We start from the raw sequence: 18,204 nt of genomic DNA, 5'->3' as shown, positions 1-18,204 counted from the left end.
ACATTCTTCTCCACACACACAGAGTTTTAACTGTACCCCGTGGCCCGTGGCGTGTGCATTCAAGTCTTGACTCTTCCCTCTGTGTGTGTGGCCGCCTTTAGACACTGACAAGTTTGACATTTCAATCAATGTTTTTTCTCTTAATTTGGTTATATTTCAATTGTACTGACTGACATTTGTCGTTCGTTCTTGCGTCTTGCGTGTGTCTAAAGTAACAGAAAAAATAAAAACTCGTTCAAACCCAAGTCCAAGTGAAAATTTTAATAGTCACCCGTTATTTTCATTGAGATTTTAACTATAATTTCAGGCGTGGCTTAAAAAATTTCCTATTATGAAGCATACCCCCCCCCCCCCCCCGATCTCTTTCGCCAAAGGGCGCCTTTTAACTTCGCGGGGGCCCTGCCTTGACGCGACCTTGAAACACAAGAGATAAAAAAGGCATTTGCACAAGGTTTGAATGGTGGGAAACGATCTAGGACGCCCTGAGGGTGTCTAGCCAGAAAAAACGCGAAAATTCCAGAAATAGTTAAAGTGAACAATTACCTGACCATATATGGTCGCCTCTATGGTCCGAGTACGCGGTCATGATGATGAAATATGGGGGATGGGGGTAGTATATAAGTCAAAATGTTAAGAGAGGGAGATTCATTCATACATTGACTCTCTCCTTCAAAGTCTAATGTGCCATCAGCAAATGTATCATCAGTAAATGTGTCTTCAATAAAAACGTTTCTCAAAATAACAGTGTTTTATAATAATTTATAACAATAGATATAACTACTAACGATCCTAATTTTGGGACACAACGACTGACCTTGGTGGGTTCAATCAATCTGATATTACTGATAAAAAGCCTTCGAATCATTAAAATTGTATTCCAAAAAAATCTTTGATTTTTTGTTCCTAGAACGACCTCGCATAATTTTCCTAACTCCAGCGTATGAACGTAGTAGCTAAAAATCGATAACTCGAACTCCCAAACTCCGATTGCGTTGTGTCGTGAGGTTATGAACGTGGTGGGGATATAGGCGACGTGGTGTGGTGTGATAAATCTAAAGGGCATCCTTGCTCCCCTCTCCCTCTCCAATTACAAATTACGTCGTCGCAGATTCTATTCCGTGATCCGTTGTTTCAGTTCAGTGGATTCATTTACCGAAGAATGTACAGGTCACACATTTTATAAATGATAATAAAAGAAGAGTGTACCGTACCGCCCACACTTTGCTATAGTTGTTGTAATGAAAACTTAAAAGCAAAGTGATAAAATAACTTCTTACATTTTTCACTGTGCTATATTAGTGTTGTGTTTAAACTGCAAAACATGCCAGAAAGTAAATTACAAAACGGTTGGAAAAAACCGATCCGGGTATGGTGTGATGGTTGGTAAGTATAAAATTCAAATACCAATGAAGTAATTCATTAGCCGCATATCCTAACCTAAAATAATGCACAACCCAAAATCAATAATAATTCCTAACTGGTGGTGAGAACTTGTGTTTTTGATGTCAAAATTAATTTGGGTTCTCTTGATAACGCTAGAATTTTTGTTTTTATTATCAAACAGGAAATTACGAAAAGTGATAAGATAATTACAATAGATGTCAACAAACGTAATGGAAAATGAATATACAACATATATTTTATGTTCATGCCTTGTCAGCTGAATTCGGTAAATTTTAATATTTCGTATATAACAGCATTCACGATTGTTTCAAATTCGGATTGTCAATGCTCTATGAAAATCTAACATTTTGGTTGGGAATATTGTGATTTGGCATAATAAATCTATTTTAGGTTATAATTGAATTGCACTAAATCAAAGCGGTCTTCAGTTAAATAAACATCGCCTTGACTAAATTAATTACGGAATTGACAAGGCGAATATTTAATAACAAACTAAAACAATCGTGAACGGCTAAGGTAATCAAATGCGAAATTAACTGAACAAATAAATATTTAATTCTCTTTCTACAAACAGGCTCTATCTTAATGGTCTATATTTCTAATGGTTTATATTGGTGATTCAAAATGATTGTGGATAAGTATGGTATACTCCGTACTCTGATAGATTGTACGTTTTTTGACAGAAGACAGACCCAGAGATTAAGATTGAGAGTTTAGTATTTTTCACTGCTTTATGTTTTGGAACTAGAAATAGGGGTGTACAATAACAATTAAGTAAATCACTTGTCTGCTTCAACGAAAAGATTAGATTTTGTCGTTAAAAATTTAATGTAAAATTTGAAGGTATTTGAGCAGTTACCTTTTGAAACAATTGATGATTAATTGCCAAGCAACATTTTGTACACCCTTTAAATTAAAGTTTGTCAAAATTGGGCGCGCTTTATTAGAAACGTCAAAAAAATAGACTACAGCGGCAGAAATTTCAATATTGTTGAAAAAAGAAAAAAAATTGCCCATGGAGAGTGTCATAAGAACTTCAATGACACAGTTCGTTTTCTCGTGGAACACTATCTAAATGTAGGCTTTACAAAATGTAAGGTTAAGAGAGTCGTCAATTTATTTGAAGACACAGGAAGCGTACGTAAACTAAATTATACCATGTGAACAACAATTACTGATTGAGTTGGCAATAAATTCTGGTAACTTTTGGTGACTTTTATGTCATGTTCCAACGAGAAAACCATTTTATTAATAAAAGAATACAAAAACAAAGACGTTTAAATATGAAATGTATACCAGCTGTCAATAGTGTTAATAAAACAAACCGAAATAGGTACAATTCACAGTCTTGAAAATTTCATGTAATAGTATATTATGATACAAGTTTATAAGGAAGCCTTTAAAGCACGCGCGACGAATTTAAGAGCACGACACGTAGCGGAGTGCTGTTAACGTCGTAAGTGCTTTAAAGGCCCTTATAAACGTGTATCATACGCTATTTTTTATTATACCTGCACTACAATCTGAAAATTATAACAAAAAAAGTAAATTGAAATACCTTTTCCGAGGTAATCTGTGTCATTAATCGTTGATATAGAAATGGTCAATTGTTGTTGTTTCGTTGCTATCATAAATCGTGTGTCAATGTCTATTTATCATTGTTCAAAATGTAGGTGAATTTGTTGTTACCTAAGCAACCCTTAAAGCTTTAGTGTTTTAAAGGCGCTTTTTCGCACGCATTTAAGTGTCAAAAACAGGGATTATGATTCATGTATAATAAAAAAAAAATTATTGCCAACTAAAACAGTTATTGTTGCTCACCCTGTAGTATAATTCAGAATAAGTGGCATCGCGGTAGGCGTTGATTATCTAAAGTGAGCTTTATGTTATGTCAAAAAAGTTACTAAACATGTGAAACCGTCATTACTTTCTTTTGAGGTTATGCGTCACATTATTTTGACATGGTTTTGTTGACCCACAGCAGAGATAACTCACAGACAAATAATAAAAGTTTTACGAATTCATTGAAGTAGAGCTTCTTATATCTACCTATCCCCCGAAATGAATCAGCAAGGCTGTTAAATATTATGAGGTTATAATTACTGTCTTTATGAAATATATAATAGTAGTTTATTTGACGAGTTTGTGTGTAAATTGGGCCTTTTTTGGCACGCGTGGGCCATTTTAAAACGCGAGTGAAACGATACATATACCTATATATTTATAATCGTATGAAGAAAAATACAATTAAAATTGGAAATTCACAAATTAATGATGGTAAATTATATGTTTTTAATTTGTTGTAGCCACTTTAAGGCGTCTTCAGTAAGTACTATTGCGGCCAAAAAATTTCGTCCGTCACTTTCAAGGCCCTGACATGAAGTGTAAACTACCCTTAAGCACCAATAACCTCGCCTTGTTATCGTTATTGTCATTTTGACAATCTGTCATTCAGTCCATCAGTTCAAATTTTGTGAATACAAAGGACAAGTTCCACTCTTACACAATTACCACACGACCGCTAGTCGCTAGTGGCACTAGAGACTAGAGGCAAACTTGCGGCTATTTTTGGATTAAAGTACCAAACAGAGAACCGTGGAAATTACACGAGTATGCCGTAGTTTTTAAAAAATCAAACGAAAAACATTAAGGCAAAGACAAGGAAATGAAACATTTATTTTTGTTTAAGTACTTAGCTAAATCAAAAGATAAAATGAATGAAGTTTAAAATCAATACTTGGTCATTGCTCCATTGGCGTCAATAACTCGTCTTACACGACGCTAGATGGAGAGGCATAAATCTCTGTGATCATTCCTATGTAATGATTGCCATGCATTAGTAATCGCAGTCAACAGTTCTGCCCTATTCCGAATCACTTGTCGTTGTTGCAAATTACGAACCAAAAATCTGGACTGCGACTTGGCCAATCAAGAACGTTTATGCTACCATTCTGCTACCCTATGTGCTGAATGCATTGAACAATTGTCTTGTTGAAATATGAAGTTAAAATTCGGAAAAATTCTTGAAACTAAAGGCATCATCACGTCTTCAAGAATCCTAACATAAACATCACTGTTGAGCCGATCTTCTAGAGACAACATTAGCCCAGGTCTATCTACTAAAATCCATGCCCATATTTTTGCCGAAAATCGACCGCTCCTTTCCGTCGTATTTGCTTGTATTTACCCCTTCAACAGCCGTCATAAAAGGGCTATTGCGTAATCTATTGAGAAGCATATTATCTTCTTCTGCAGTAAATGTGCTAGGCCTCCCTGAGCCTTGGCGTCTTTCAATAGTTCCATTCCATTTTGTCTCCATTTCTGAAGAATGGACGAAATTGTACTTTTAGGTATACGAAGGTCCATCGAAATCTGAGCTTGGGACAGTCCTCTTTGTGCAAGAGTTACTATTTTGATTTTATTAAAATTTGATACCGATGGCATTTTGCTTGACTTTCAAAAGTGACAAGTAAAAACATCAATCATAATGACAATAAGGAATGGACTACACCGATTTTTTTGAAATGACGGAAAAATGACGGCCGAAATTTTTTGGCCGCCATAGTACATGGAGTTTGGAGAAACCTTGCTGGAATTTAGTAAGGGGACATTCTTCCACAATGTGTTGGATGCTTTCTTTTTTTTGCACCGCATTCACAAGAAGGGTTTTCACGAATATTCCAGTGAAACAGCATATTATTGCATTTGCCATGGCCGGTTCTAAAACGATTTAATTTATACTACAGGGTCTCTATAAATGATTGTCGGGTCCAGCCAGCCATGGAAACTTGTCAAATTTTGAATGTGCCGCTTTGTTCGGTAAATAATGAATGTCACATTTTCAGGTTAGGTTGTTGGCTTTTAACCAGAGACAAGTTTCAACTGTGCTTTACTCTTGCTAACATTAATGTATTTATTATTTAATATCAACACCAACAGGGGAATAATTATTGCCCCCATCGTACCGCCACACACTGTACAGGAATTGGTATGAGAACAAATCCAAACAGATAAATATTGAGAACACCTTGTCCCCGTATACCACAATACAATACTTGATACTGCCTTTTTGTCTGCTTTAGTGCTTTCACATTTCTTGTTTTATGCTTGTGGTAAATACGACCTAGACTGAATTGTCGAATATGGTATTGACTCCCATTTTTTCTTCCAATATAAATAACAGTGTTTTTCAAATAAGTCTTACTGGTTTTTCAATAAAATCAAATGTATTCAACAACATAATTTACAACACTAAATAATGATAACAAATAGGTATTTTTTTATAAAATAGATTGAAAATGTCCACCATTAACTTCTAAACACTTGACAATTTTTCATTTATTTTCAAAAATATTTTGCAGCATTTCTTAGTTAAGGGTACAGCAACACTGTTATCCACAGTTCCACACACCAATTTTCAAAACATGTAAAGGAGTCTACAAATTGGTGTGGATTTTCAGCACTCCAAATTATGAAACTGAGGTGATTTTCAAACTGATTACATTATTAAACACAACTTTGATAATCGGCAAGTTGGAGCTCTTGTACAACACGAATTTTATAAAGATGCAGTTGTAGCCTATTTTAATGATTTTGTGACAAGTGCTTCGTGGTACACCAGATTGTTGAGATAAACAGGCTATGGATATCTGTAGAGTCTTTTCCACCATTTCTTTCAAATCCTCGAGTATTTCATCAGATACTGGTGGTCGTCCTAATGATTTACCCTTGCTAATTGTTCTGATTGTTAAAAATCTGTTCACAATTCGCTTAATGTGAGTTAACAATCATCTTGAATGTTGTTCAGATATTTTGCTGGAATTCATTTTTACAAACAGATAATTCCCCATTACTAAACCTTCCATTTCGAAAGTAAAAAACAACAATGAACGTGTTCTGTTTAACAGAATAAACCATTGTAAAGAAAATAAAGCTAAAATAAAACATAAAACATTAAAGCATAACCTCACAAATTTTGCCAGTGTATTTACCTCTAAAAGCGGACGTACTTGCAATTTTTATTGAAAAATACAGATTTTTGATGTGTATTAACTGTGATTAACTGCGATAAAACGAATATAAGGAACCAAAACTCGATTGACAAGCGCAAACGAAACGTCGTTCACTAATCTCAGAAGTGACCGTGAAAACGAACTAGAATTTGGCATCGGTTTCAAAAAAGCGGAACAGTAAATTTTTTTTCCAAGGCTGGCTTGACCAGACAATCATTTATAGAGACCCTGTAGATTAATTAGCTCAAATCCCGGAACTTGTTTTGTAGGGTCCTCAATTACATTTTTATTGAAAATATCCACGTCTTGCCAGGCTGCTTTCCAATGATCAGATCTGAAAAATGGTTGCATGAAAAATTCTTCTTTCCAAAGTGGTTTACGCGATTTTAATCTATAGGGTGGTAAATTTGCCATATCTTGTGTTACGGAGCACATGTTTGGTGAATTTTGAAATTTATCCTAAATTCGTTTTGTGACGTATTTTCTTCTAATATCGTAAGGAATAATGTGCGCTAAAACATGTAGCCATGGTATTGGAGTAGATTTTAAACAACCCCTTATAACGGGTGTTTTTTTAAATTTGGCGTCGAAGTAGGCGTTGAACTGTTGATTGTGAAAGCACTATGCAGGTTACGGATCACGGATCAGCTGTTTAAATCTTACGCTTTTACACGAGTGGTGCGCTCTCAATCGACTCTCCAACGCCTACTTCGACGCCAAATTAAAAAAAAACACCTTTATCTAAGTTCATTCCATTTTTCTTTTCTTGAATTATTCAGTGATTTTAATAATTCATCCGCTGTGTCTGGATTTGGACTTTTTTGATATTTGTCAAACATATTATTAGTAGTACTGGATCAACATGTGGTATATTCTTTCCGGAGTCCTCTTGGAATGAACTTTTTAGCGGCACTTTTAATCGCTCCTACGAATATTTGATATTTTTTGCGAGTTGGTGGGATCCAACGAACGGTTTGTTCTACTTCATTTTGAATTTTTTTCCAGTCAGCTTTTTGAAAATTTCAATGTTAAAATTCCAATGAAAGTTAATGAACCACACAGAGTCACACATTTTCTTCATTCTAAATCATCAATTCATCAACAACCATAACAATGATTTCTTCTTCATTTGATTCTGAACCTGATTAATCCAAAATCATCTTCTGAATCAGATATGTCTGAATTGGTGTTAATTATAAATGGTGGAATATCAGTAACGTCTCGGACACCCATATATTTTTGAAAGTCACTGGTAACTTCCTTTTCACTGTGCCTAATAAAATTAACCCATTTTTCTTGTGTGCATTTTTCAAGTGCTTCTCGCCATATTTCTACAACTCTGTGTTTCATTCCTAGTCTTGCTTGAATTCTCTGATTATAATATGTTTTGCAAAAACCCCATGCTAGTTCTATTGGGTTGTACTGACAGTTATAAGGCGGTAGACGCAGCACTTCGTGACCTTCTGCTTGTAATAATTCGTCAATTTCGTATCTTCTGAACCTTGAATTGTTTACAAACGGCCTGACTAAATTTAGAAGTTGTTTTTTTGTAAAATTGTCTTCAAACGGTATATCATGTTCAGTCAACCATTGTTTTATTATTTCTTTACGTGAAGCACTAGTTGGAGGACCCTCAAGACGAACGGAGTGGTATGGAGCATTATCCATGATCACAACGCATTTTGAATTTATTAATCTGAAAGCAGGGATCAAATGTTCAACAACCCACTTTTTAAAAAGCTCGCCATTCATTGTTTTATGATAATCTCTATCATTCACATTACTGTCCAGTATAAGATCACATACTGGTAAAAACCCATCCTCACTTCCAGCATTAAGGATGGTATATCTTCTACCTTCACTCTTGAAAACTGATGGAACCCCTTTGTAAGTGCTTTCTAGTACCCATTGACGGACTTGACTGCCATTTTGGAAGACCTAAGTTTTGTCCAAAAACACAAATTTAACGTCTTGCTTCATAAACTCCATATTTTTCCCACAAAAACGTACTCGACTGAGAATATTTTGTTGCCTTTCAATCATTATGGTTCTCCTATCAACTTTCTTAAATTTGTAACCAATTTTCTTGATGATTCTGTACAGAGATGTCTTACTGTGACTGAAATCCAAGTGTTCTTTAGCATATTCAAAAATGATTTGGACATTGATGTATTCATTGCTTTTAATCTTGGCAAAGATGAAATCATTCAATGCTTCCTTAAAACCATAATCATACTGGACTGCCTTTCTCCCACTACTACACTTGGGTTCTAAGGACTGCTGTCCATGTTTTTTGGAAAGTATCCTCCTTACCGTTCTGACAGATATCTAAAATAGTTGCAACATTTGTAACAATGATAATCACTAACAAGTATTCATCACTCACCGGAAATAAAGATATCCTGAGCGCAATTTGTCTTAAAAAAGACAGTTTCTTTTTTACACTTGTCGTAAATATAACAAAGAAATTCCAAATACTATTAACAAGAAAATAAACACAAAACGATTCCAACTCCAACGATAATGTCAATGCTGGTCAAGGCCAAATTAAAATCGAGGGATACCAACAGCGTCGAAACTAGGGTATTATTAGCAAGGGTCTTGCTGCCAACGTAAATTTGAATTTCCAATGCCTACCGCGATGCCACTCATTCGGAATTGTAATATACCTTGCTAAAATATCCCGATCGTGTTTTAGTCCTTTATGGAAGAGAAAGCATCCAGTACAATAAATTACGTCCAAATGTTGTCTTTAACTTTGTGTTTGTAAGGTTAGCAAGATAAACGTCAAATATGTCGCCTGCGCGTCTGCGAAAAGGGATGACCAAAATTCTGCAAAATTGCGCCCTTGTATCATACGCGTCTACGTTTTTGCATTTGCAGCCACGTTTAACATAGTTTTTTGTTTTTTTCTTGCAAACCAGACGTCTTTCAAGGACCAGTTTTTCCCTACAGCATTTTTTATTGACGATCAATTTTTTATGTAAATCTTAATTGATTTAACATTTTAAAAAGGCATGTAAAAATTACTTTTTTGCACGAGTGGGCGTAAAATTGAATTTTAAGACGCTGTTGGCGGGCGTAAAATAGCACTTTTCAGCCCTAGAGCCGGTTTTCAGCCCTAGGGCCGTATGCCTTTTCATAAATTCTTCTTGACTTTAAAGGCAATAAGTTCAAGACTGCTGAATTTGCAGCTTCTGCCACATCAGGTGGTGTACAGCAGCTATCATTTTCTTCGTCTTCTAACATAATTAAGCTGCGTTATTTACACAAATGAACTGAAACTTTCACGATTTAATTGTGGTTTTCATTTATAATACCACGAGTAGTCCAAATTATGTCGATTTATTTTTCAAACTGGTCACAAATTATCAATTGTGCTTGGGAATGAATCCCAATGAAACTTTTAATTGATGGCACGTTACAACGGGGTGGAAGGACTCCTTCAGGAAAACGCTTGTCCTATAGTCGCCTTGCCGCTTTTGAATTACCACGTGTTTCGCCATAGAGTAAATACAAATCGGTGTATTCTTGTTTTGTGAACTTCATGACTTTTTGTAGGATTCGCAAATTAAACTTGACAAATGTCATAGGTGTTACAGGTACCGTTGCTAAAGAAATTGCAGCCAAACAACCCATTAACTTATTAGCGTACAGCAAATTTTGACCAAATTTTCAATTATTTTTATCTCGAAAACAAAAAGACTTATTAGAAAAATTTTTTGTGTATGAGTTCTACTCATCGTCACCTATTACTGGATTTCTTCTGGTAGGTTATATCCGGACCACCCTGTATAAATAAACGTTTGAACTAAATTGAAAACTTCCTCGCACTTTTTATTAACTCTACAAATATGTAATAATGTTAGAGCATTGATTGTGAAAATAATTCAGTTGATTTTGAATCGAAGTTTTGAGATAGTTATTTTTGTAGTCCGCTTGCCCTGGTCACTTGGTCACAAATTTTTGTAAAAATTTTCCTTGGATGTTTTAATATTTTTTCACTGATTTTACGATGAAAAATAGTTATTTTTGTATTAAGTAAGTGCGCAAAATGATTGTTTTTTGTTGGCGCATGAGAATGAGTTTTTGGTCGAGACCGTCAGGTTGAGACTTCAAACTCCTTCGAATGCGCCAACAAAACTAATAAAATTCATACTTACTACAAAACGATCAGACATTCAAGTTGCCCTCTTGCGCTGGTCACTTGGTTACGAATTTTTGTAAAATTTTTCTTGGATGTTTTATTTTTATTTTTTTTTTTTGTTCGACACTGTCAGAATTTGAGAATTTTCTCCTGTGTGAACGGATTTTGATAAATTTGACAACTTGTCAAAACGACAGCAATTTTTTTTGTAAACATTTTTACTTGGTCAACAGGATGTCCCCTACTAAGCCCCGAACTCGGAATACGATAATTTTAAGACATCCTGTATAACGTTTCGTTTTTAAATATTCGCCTTGTCAATTCCGTCATTAATTTAGTCAGTATGTAGGTATGTAATACCATGGCCAACTGTATCGATATACACTAGACGTGTATACATGGCCGTTTCAATTTCAAAATAAAAGTGTTCCTAGAAAGCAAACCATGAACTACCGTAAAGTAGCGACATCTGTTGTAATAATTTTTTTTAATTTGAAATTGTCAAATTGAACGTCACTAACGTCAGATTTTGGAAGTATTTTCTCACCTTTCTGTGCTCAATGTCGATTATAACATTTATTGTTCAGTTTATGATTGTCGTGTTTAGTTTCGTTGTGTTCATTTTAATTTATTAATTTCGAGTGACAAGCAAATTAACAGACAAACAACATACGACAACTAACCGTTACCTAACCAAGAATATAAATTTGACAAGTTGACGTAGTCGTAGATTGTAGATTGGTTAAAATTATATTCGTATGGCGTCGCTACTTTACGGGAAATTTCAATTGTTTCATCGGAATTTTTCTCTTATGGAGAAATTGTAAAATGAAACGGCCATGTATACACATCTAGTGCATATCGATACAGTTGGCCATGGTAATACATAATAATTTACCCATTTTAATATATTAGGAATGTTCTTAAACGAGAACTGCGCTACAAATATGTACTGTCGCGAGCAATAAATTTTGGTCGTCAATGTCATTTCAAAATTTGGTTAGATTGTTACAGATTTAAAAAATTTCCCTGCCTAATTATGCCCATGTCAACAAAGTGTCAAAAAAATGACAATTAATGTCACACAACATGATGATAGGTTATGATATTTACGACTGTTTTAGAATGGAGCATTTTCGATTGCGTCAAAAAATGACCTTGACGACCAAAATTTATTGCTCGCGACTGTATGTTTCATTTCAATTAAAGTTTTAAATTATTGTTATTAATGCGTTGACTTATTTAAAAAATGTAGCAAACTGGCAGCAATGTTCGGTTCAATTATAACCTAAAATAGATTTATTATGACAAATCACAATACTGCCAACTAAAATGTTATATTTTCATAGATAGTCCGAATTTGAAACAATCGTGAATGGTATACAGAGTGTATCTGAAATACGTGTTTTAATTTCAACCAGTGAAAGAACTCACCAATTTATGAAACTTTTTTCTATAACATTTTGCAAAATTCGAAAATGTATTCCAAGATTTTTTGTGAAATCGGTGTGGAGTTGTTTAACTTTTCCACACTCATTTGAGTGTTAAAAAGTTCAATTATTCCTAACTAGAATCGAAAAATAAAACAAAAGAGAAACAATGAAAAAAAAAACAATTTTAATGTCAAATGTCACATACAGGTGTCCCAGAACTCGCGCGTCAGCGGTTAACTGCTAATTTTAATATTTAATCCGACAAGGATTCTACAACAAAAAACGCCAAAAGCATGTTAGTTTTGAAATGAAAACGATTTTAAGATGACCAATCACACACACCTTCCTGAAGGTAACTACTAAATGTATGCGTTTCCGAGGAAATGTCTTTAGATGTTGCTGTTAAAAAACTGTGATGAAATGTTAGGACAACTTTTATTAAATTCTGTCACTTTGACATTTAACAGAAAACGGAAACAACATTAAACGAAAAGTACATTTTTAAAGTAAATGTTCAAATTGTGAATTTTCTGCCTACCATACGTGAAGATTGTGACTATTAAAAGTCCCTTTGTGGCAAAAATTGGATTCATCCGTAAGTAACACATTTACAAGAAAGCCTGGATTCTCTTCGTGTTCCTGGAGGTGCATTAATCTTCGGATAATAGACGTTGAACTTTGGTGTAATGATTCGGGTGCATGTGGCAACCTTTTAAAATGTTTTGAACAGTATTTTTTGATTGATTCTGGATGTCGGCCACATTTCTAACACTTCTCGTTCCATCTTCCGTAAATGATTGAAGTACTACTTCTTGCGTATCAGGGGTGCGATTCTCGAATGTATTCGTAAACTTGCGAATAGAATACAATGCGTGTAAGAATTTGCGCATCGCAACTATCTTCGTTATTCTCGAATTGCATCTCATTCGAATCGTAACTGACTGCGTATGCGAAATCTTACTTCAGTGGCGAAGTGTGGCAACGATGCAAAATGTCCAGTGTTGTTAACATAATACACTAAAAGGAACTGTTATAAAATAATATTCCCTAATTTCAAAAATCGAAGTGTGATTCCGCGCACCGATATGACGGAAAAAGAAATAGCAACTTGTATCACTTTTCACTTTCCAGTTACATAATTACAAAAAAAATGTGGTGGAAAGTAAAAAAAAAAGTGCTTAAGCCATTATTAATTATTATTACGGAATCGATATTCCGATTCATCGAATCGGTCATTTCGAAATTAATCGATTCATTGAATCGATCTTTTTATACAAATTTGCCCATTACTAGCTCCAACCAGATAACACGTCACGTAAAAAACATGTAATAATTACTATAATTTTATACACGTAATAGGTTAAGGGCCAATTTATAGAAAGAGAATTAAATACATATTCAATTTAGGAAACAACCTGTAAATGATTTCTGGCTTAATTAAGATAATTCTAACCGCATTATTAATTCTGCCTAATCGGACTAAAATGCCCTTTATTAAACGTCTATTTTACTTTTTAATTGCCTGACCTGAACATGTCTAAAATGACCAAAAATTTGATTTTATATGTCTATTCCCACGATTTTTTCCCAATATTCGAAATCTGGGAAGTTGTTGTCTAAAAGTGGTTGAAGCGAATTACATCTGTGTTTTACATAGCAACAACAACAATGTTCACTTGTTCAAGCATTTATTAGATATCTACACTTATTTAAGATTAGAGGTTAGGTTAGAAATGTTAGAATTGAACTTGCACACCACACGCAATTACTTGCGAGTGATAGTGAACCACTCGCAACGTTCCGTTCGCAGATTTTGGTGTTCGCAAACGAAAATGCAGTTCGAGAATACCAATTCTGGCAAATCGCTCGCATTTGACCACTTTGCGCATACGAATAGCCTTCGCATTTATTCGAGAATCGCACCCCAGGAGTGCGAACCGTGCGGTCAACACTATCGGTAACCAAAAAACCAATGGTTCTTGTTCTGTTCACTAAATCTAAAAATACGTCCGAACTAGGATGCCGACGATGTGGAAAGCATTCACGATACAACCTTGCAGCCGCTTTAGAATTCCTGCCACTTTCCCCGTAGATCATCATCATTTCGGTGTATTCTTCGGGTGTGAATATTTCTTACTGTGTTAAAACGTTTGCATAGTTGACCAGACAAATATTGACTTTTTAACATTAATTTTGTTACCTGGTAACAACAGTACACGCAATAATTCACCTGATACACTTTACTAATCATTCTTCTGTGATTGGCTGTCTTAAAATTGCTGTAATTAAAAAACTAAATGGTTTAAGAAAAAAAATCTTGAAAATCCTATAAGTATCAGATGGAAAAACAGAATCTGTAGTTTACGGCTGACGCGCGAGTTCTGGGACACCGATATAAAAATCTAACCTTCATCAACAAATAAGTGCCATTATCAGCTTCTTTTAAAAACGTTTCTACCTCTAACTTTGCAAACACGCTGGATTTCTTTGAAAGCTGGCCGACGGACTTCCTTTTGATAAATGCTATCAAACTGGGATAGTATTTTTCTTTTATTTACGCTATACAGGGTGTTAGGGGAATTTTCTGAACATGAAGATAGTTTTCATTATTCTATTAGAGGTTCTACAATAAAAGTATGTAGATGACCTTGGTGTACAATTTCTTTCATTAGATGAAGAAAATTGTGTTTTGGTTAAGTTTTTGCCTCTAAACTGACGATTGTATGATACGCCCCTGCCAGCGCGCATTCTAAGCTCCGCCCTGTCATGTTTCGTTTTGACTTTGTCTGTACCTCTTCATTATTATGTTTAACTCTCTTTTCTGAACACCAATTCTCGAAGTCTTTGTACGCCTTTTTGTACTTTTCTTTCGATTTTTCGGGCAGCAATGAATTAAGTGCCAAGGCCGCTGACTCTTCAATATCAGAAGATGGTTCATCTGCTTCCTCAAACATTATTTTCAGACAAATTTTACGGTCATTGTTTACTTTTGTTTTTTCCAAGCTAACAATACATCAATAGGAACTTGATTATGGTTTTCACATAAAAAGTATCAATTAAAATTATGTATTATAATGTAAGGGCTTCTTTTCCGAATATCACAAAATCTGGGGTGCAATTCGGTAGGAAAAGCCTTTTTTTCCATTCACGACGTCTTTTTTATCTCCGCTTCGCCTCGATAAAAAAATCTGACGTCTTGAATGGAAAAAAACTCGCTTTTCCTATGTCGTTTTGTGTGATTAACTAGGCTCAATTTTTTGTAACCATGAAAATTTTTATTTTAATTATGTATTTAATTTTTTCTATAACAATGTAACTTTTTGACAAGGTTCCGTTTCTATAATAACATCAGAAAATTTTCGTCCTTACCCACAGGCGGGTATACACTTTGATGACTAATTTATTTCAAATTTTAAATCAATTTGTAATGCTTTTTCGTGAAAATGTTATGGAGAAAAGTTTAATGAATTAGCGAAGGCTTTCTCTGGTTAAAATTAACACACGTATTTCAGATACACCCTGTATACATTCGTCATTCAATGAATTAACAATAAGTACATAGCATTCTTTTATGTTTCTTAGTGGCAGCAAGAATTTTGTAATTTAATATTCATTAATTTCAGAAGTGGAAAAATACTAAATTGTCGGAATATTTCCTGTACATTGTACCTATTTAATATTAGAAGTGTTAAAAATGTACAGGAAATATTCCGACAATTTAGTATTTTTCCACTTCTGAAATGTTCTTTGTTCAATTTTGCTTGCCAAATAATGTTATGGCTTTCAAAATTTCCCACTACTGAAATTAAAATTTGCTTCTGCACTTCTGCAGTTTTTTTAATTACCTCTCAAATAACTATTAACGGTCAAAAGAAAAATATAGCTTATTTTAATTTTTTAAGCTATGACATGGTTCACTTTGGTCATGCCAACTCTCTTCGACAAGCCAAGGCCCTGGGAGACTACCTAATAGTTGGCGTACATACAGATGAAGAAATAACCAAGCACAAAGGACCACCGGTATTTAATCAAGAAGAGCGTTACAAGATGGTTAGAGGAATTAAATGGGTAGATGAAGTAGTGGAAGGTGCTCCTTATGTTACCACTTTGGAAACCTTAGACAAATATGACTGTGATTTTTGTTGTCACGGAGATGACATTACAATGACTGCAGATGGAGTGGACACTTATCATCTTGTTAAAACTGCAGAACGATACAGGTAGGATTAGTGAAAAAAGGGTTTATCAAATTTTTTATAAACGTGATGGCTAATTCTATAATTTTCTACTTGTAGAGAAGTACAAAGAACAGCAGGTGTCTCCACAACTGACCTCGTGGGACGCATGTTGCTACTAACTCGAAATCATTTTCGACAAGGTGAGCACGAATATGAAGTGGAAAAGGAACATTCATCAACAATGGGTCAAGATTCTTTAGCGAGGTCACCATGGACTGGTTGCTCTCAGTTTTTACCAACCACTCAAAAGATAATACAGTTTTCTGATGGAAAACCACCTAAACCGAGTGACAGGGTTGTTTATGTAGCAGGAGCTTTTGATTTATTTCATGTAGGCCACTTGGATTTCTTAGAAAAGGCCAAAGAACACGGAGATTATCTTATAGTGGGACTGCATACTGATCCTGTTGTAAATCGATATAAGGGTTCAAATTATCCAATAATGAATTTACACGAACGAGTTTTGAGTGTGTTAGCTTGTAAATATGTTTCCGAGGTTGTAATAGGGGCACCATATACTGTAACCAAAGATTTAATGGATCATTTTAAAGTAGATATTGTTATACATGGGACCACACGTGTTATGAATGATGCTGATGGACGAGATCCATTTGAATATCCCAAACAAATCAAAAAGTTTATTACTGTTGACTCGGGGAATGACATGACTACAGAGAAAATTGTTGATAGGATTATTAGGAATAGATTAGAATTTGAAGCCAGAAATATAAAAAAAGAAAAGAAAGAATTAGATGTATTGAAATTCCTAGAAAAAGATAAATTAAAAAGTGATTTGATTGATATTAATTAAGTTTAAAATTGTTTTCTGGAAATTAGTAAGTACAAATTAATTAGATCAATTGCTCTATATTTTTGCTATGAGTGTTTGCTTTCCTAGTCGATTATATACCAAATGTTAATGTATCCAAAATAATCCCAAGTAAAGTAGTAAGGTTATACATATAATTTGAAAACGTTATGTTTCCTTTATATCGTCTTATTTATTGTATATTTGTTACATTATTTCGTAATGATAATTCCACTTTTCGATAGAATTTATTCAATCGCACAAAGCTAGTAATGTTATACTTTTAAAATATTATGTGTACACATATAAACAAGTTTTAAATTTTGTCACTTGTTTGCAATTATTATTGCTCTATTTTTATAGGAAATACACATAATTATTTATATTCCATGATAAGAGATTGAGATATTTTAGAGATTAAAAATGAGAACAAAAATACAGTTTGTGTTAATGTTTCTTATATCTTATATTTTTGTAGAGTGAATGTCAATTCGTTGTATTTAGTAACTTTTTATTTATAAAACAGTGAGGATTACATGTATTAAAGAATGATTTAAAAAAATTGTCTATATTTTCTGTAGTGAATGGTTTTGCTCAAAAACGATTGTGACTACAATTTATTAAACATTATTTTATTTGTTTTTCATTATTCATATATTGTTCAATTCAGTTATTGTAACAGGAATATGAATCAAAATTTCTTTCTTTCATGTGAAACTGACTAATATATAATAACGCTTTGACTGTAGAGTTCTAAAAAATAATTTGTAAGTTGTAGATTTAACTAGAGGTCGAATTTGTTCATTGTTACCATTGAATTTTTCATGTTTCGCTCTCAATAAAAACAAGTGATGTTGCAATATTAATTTATATGTTTTGTTGTTGGCTTAATGTTTAGATAAAATATATCTATTATTATACTAATAAAGATGTAGTTTACGTGTTTCGTGAGGACCATACCTTCTGTTTACTCAACCTTAGACTGATACCCACGGCTTCCTAGATTAATAAGAGTCGAAGCCTCTAATACGGCTGGTCGAGTTCATCAGTTGCAAGCATTTTGTCTGTTCCTGAGAGGGCGCCACTATACATTTGTGTATTTGGCTGCTTAACCGCGTACAAATCTCATTTTAAAAAGAATCGTAATTTGTATGTTACATAC

General features: G+C 34.1%; 1 protein-coding gene across 1 annotated transcript; it reads left to right on the top strand.

Moving 5' to 3' along the window:
- The first annotated feature begins 1,076 nt into the window (after positions 1-1,076).
- On the top strand, positions 1,077-17,987 carry Pect (phosphoethanolamine cytidylyltransferase). The gene is made up of 3 exons (XM_069061163.1): positions 1,077-1,383; positions 15,899-16,216; positions 16,292-17,987. The coding sequence occupies exons 1-3, from the start codon at positions 1,322-1,324 to the stop codon at positions 17,043-17,045; spliced, it is 1,134 nt and encodes a 377-aa protein (XP_068917264.1). The 5' UTR covers positions 1,077-1,321; the 3' UTR covers positions 17,046-17,987.
- Positions 17,988-18,204: the final 217 nt, after the last annotated feature.

Source organism: Tenebrio molitor, chromosome 1 (assembly GCF_963966145.1).
Source record: "Tenebrio molitor chromosome 1, icTenMoli1.1, whole genome shotgun sequence".
NCBI classification, from domain to species: domain Eukaryota; kingdom Metazoa; phylum Arthropoda; class Insecta; order Coleoptera; family Tenebrionidae; genus Tenebrio; species Tenebrio molitor.
Note: the sequence above shows the minus strand (reverse complement) of the source record. Positions and strands in the feature narration are given on the sequence as shown.

Coding starts and splice junctions, on each gene's coding strand:
- Pect (XM_069061163.1), top strand. CDS start 1,322: ATGCCAGAAAGTAAATTACAAAACGGTTGGAAAAAACCGATCCGGGTA. Junction 1,384..15,898: donor CGGGTATGGTGTGATGGTTG/GTAAGTATAAAA, acceptor TAATTTTTTAAG/CTATGACATGGTTCACTTTG. Junction 16,217..16,291: donor AAAACTGCAGAACGATACAG/GTAGGATTAGTG, acceptor TTCTACTTGTAG/AGAAGTACAAAGAACAGCAG.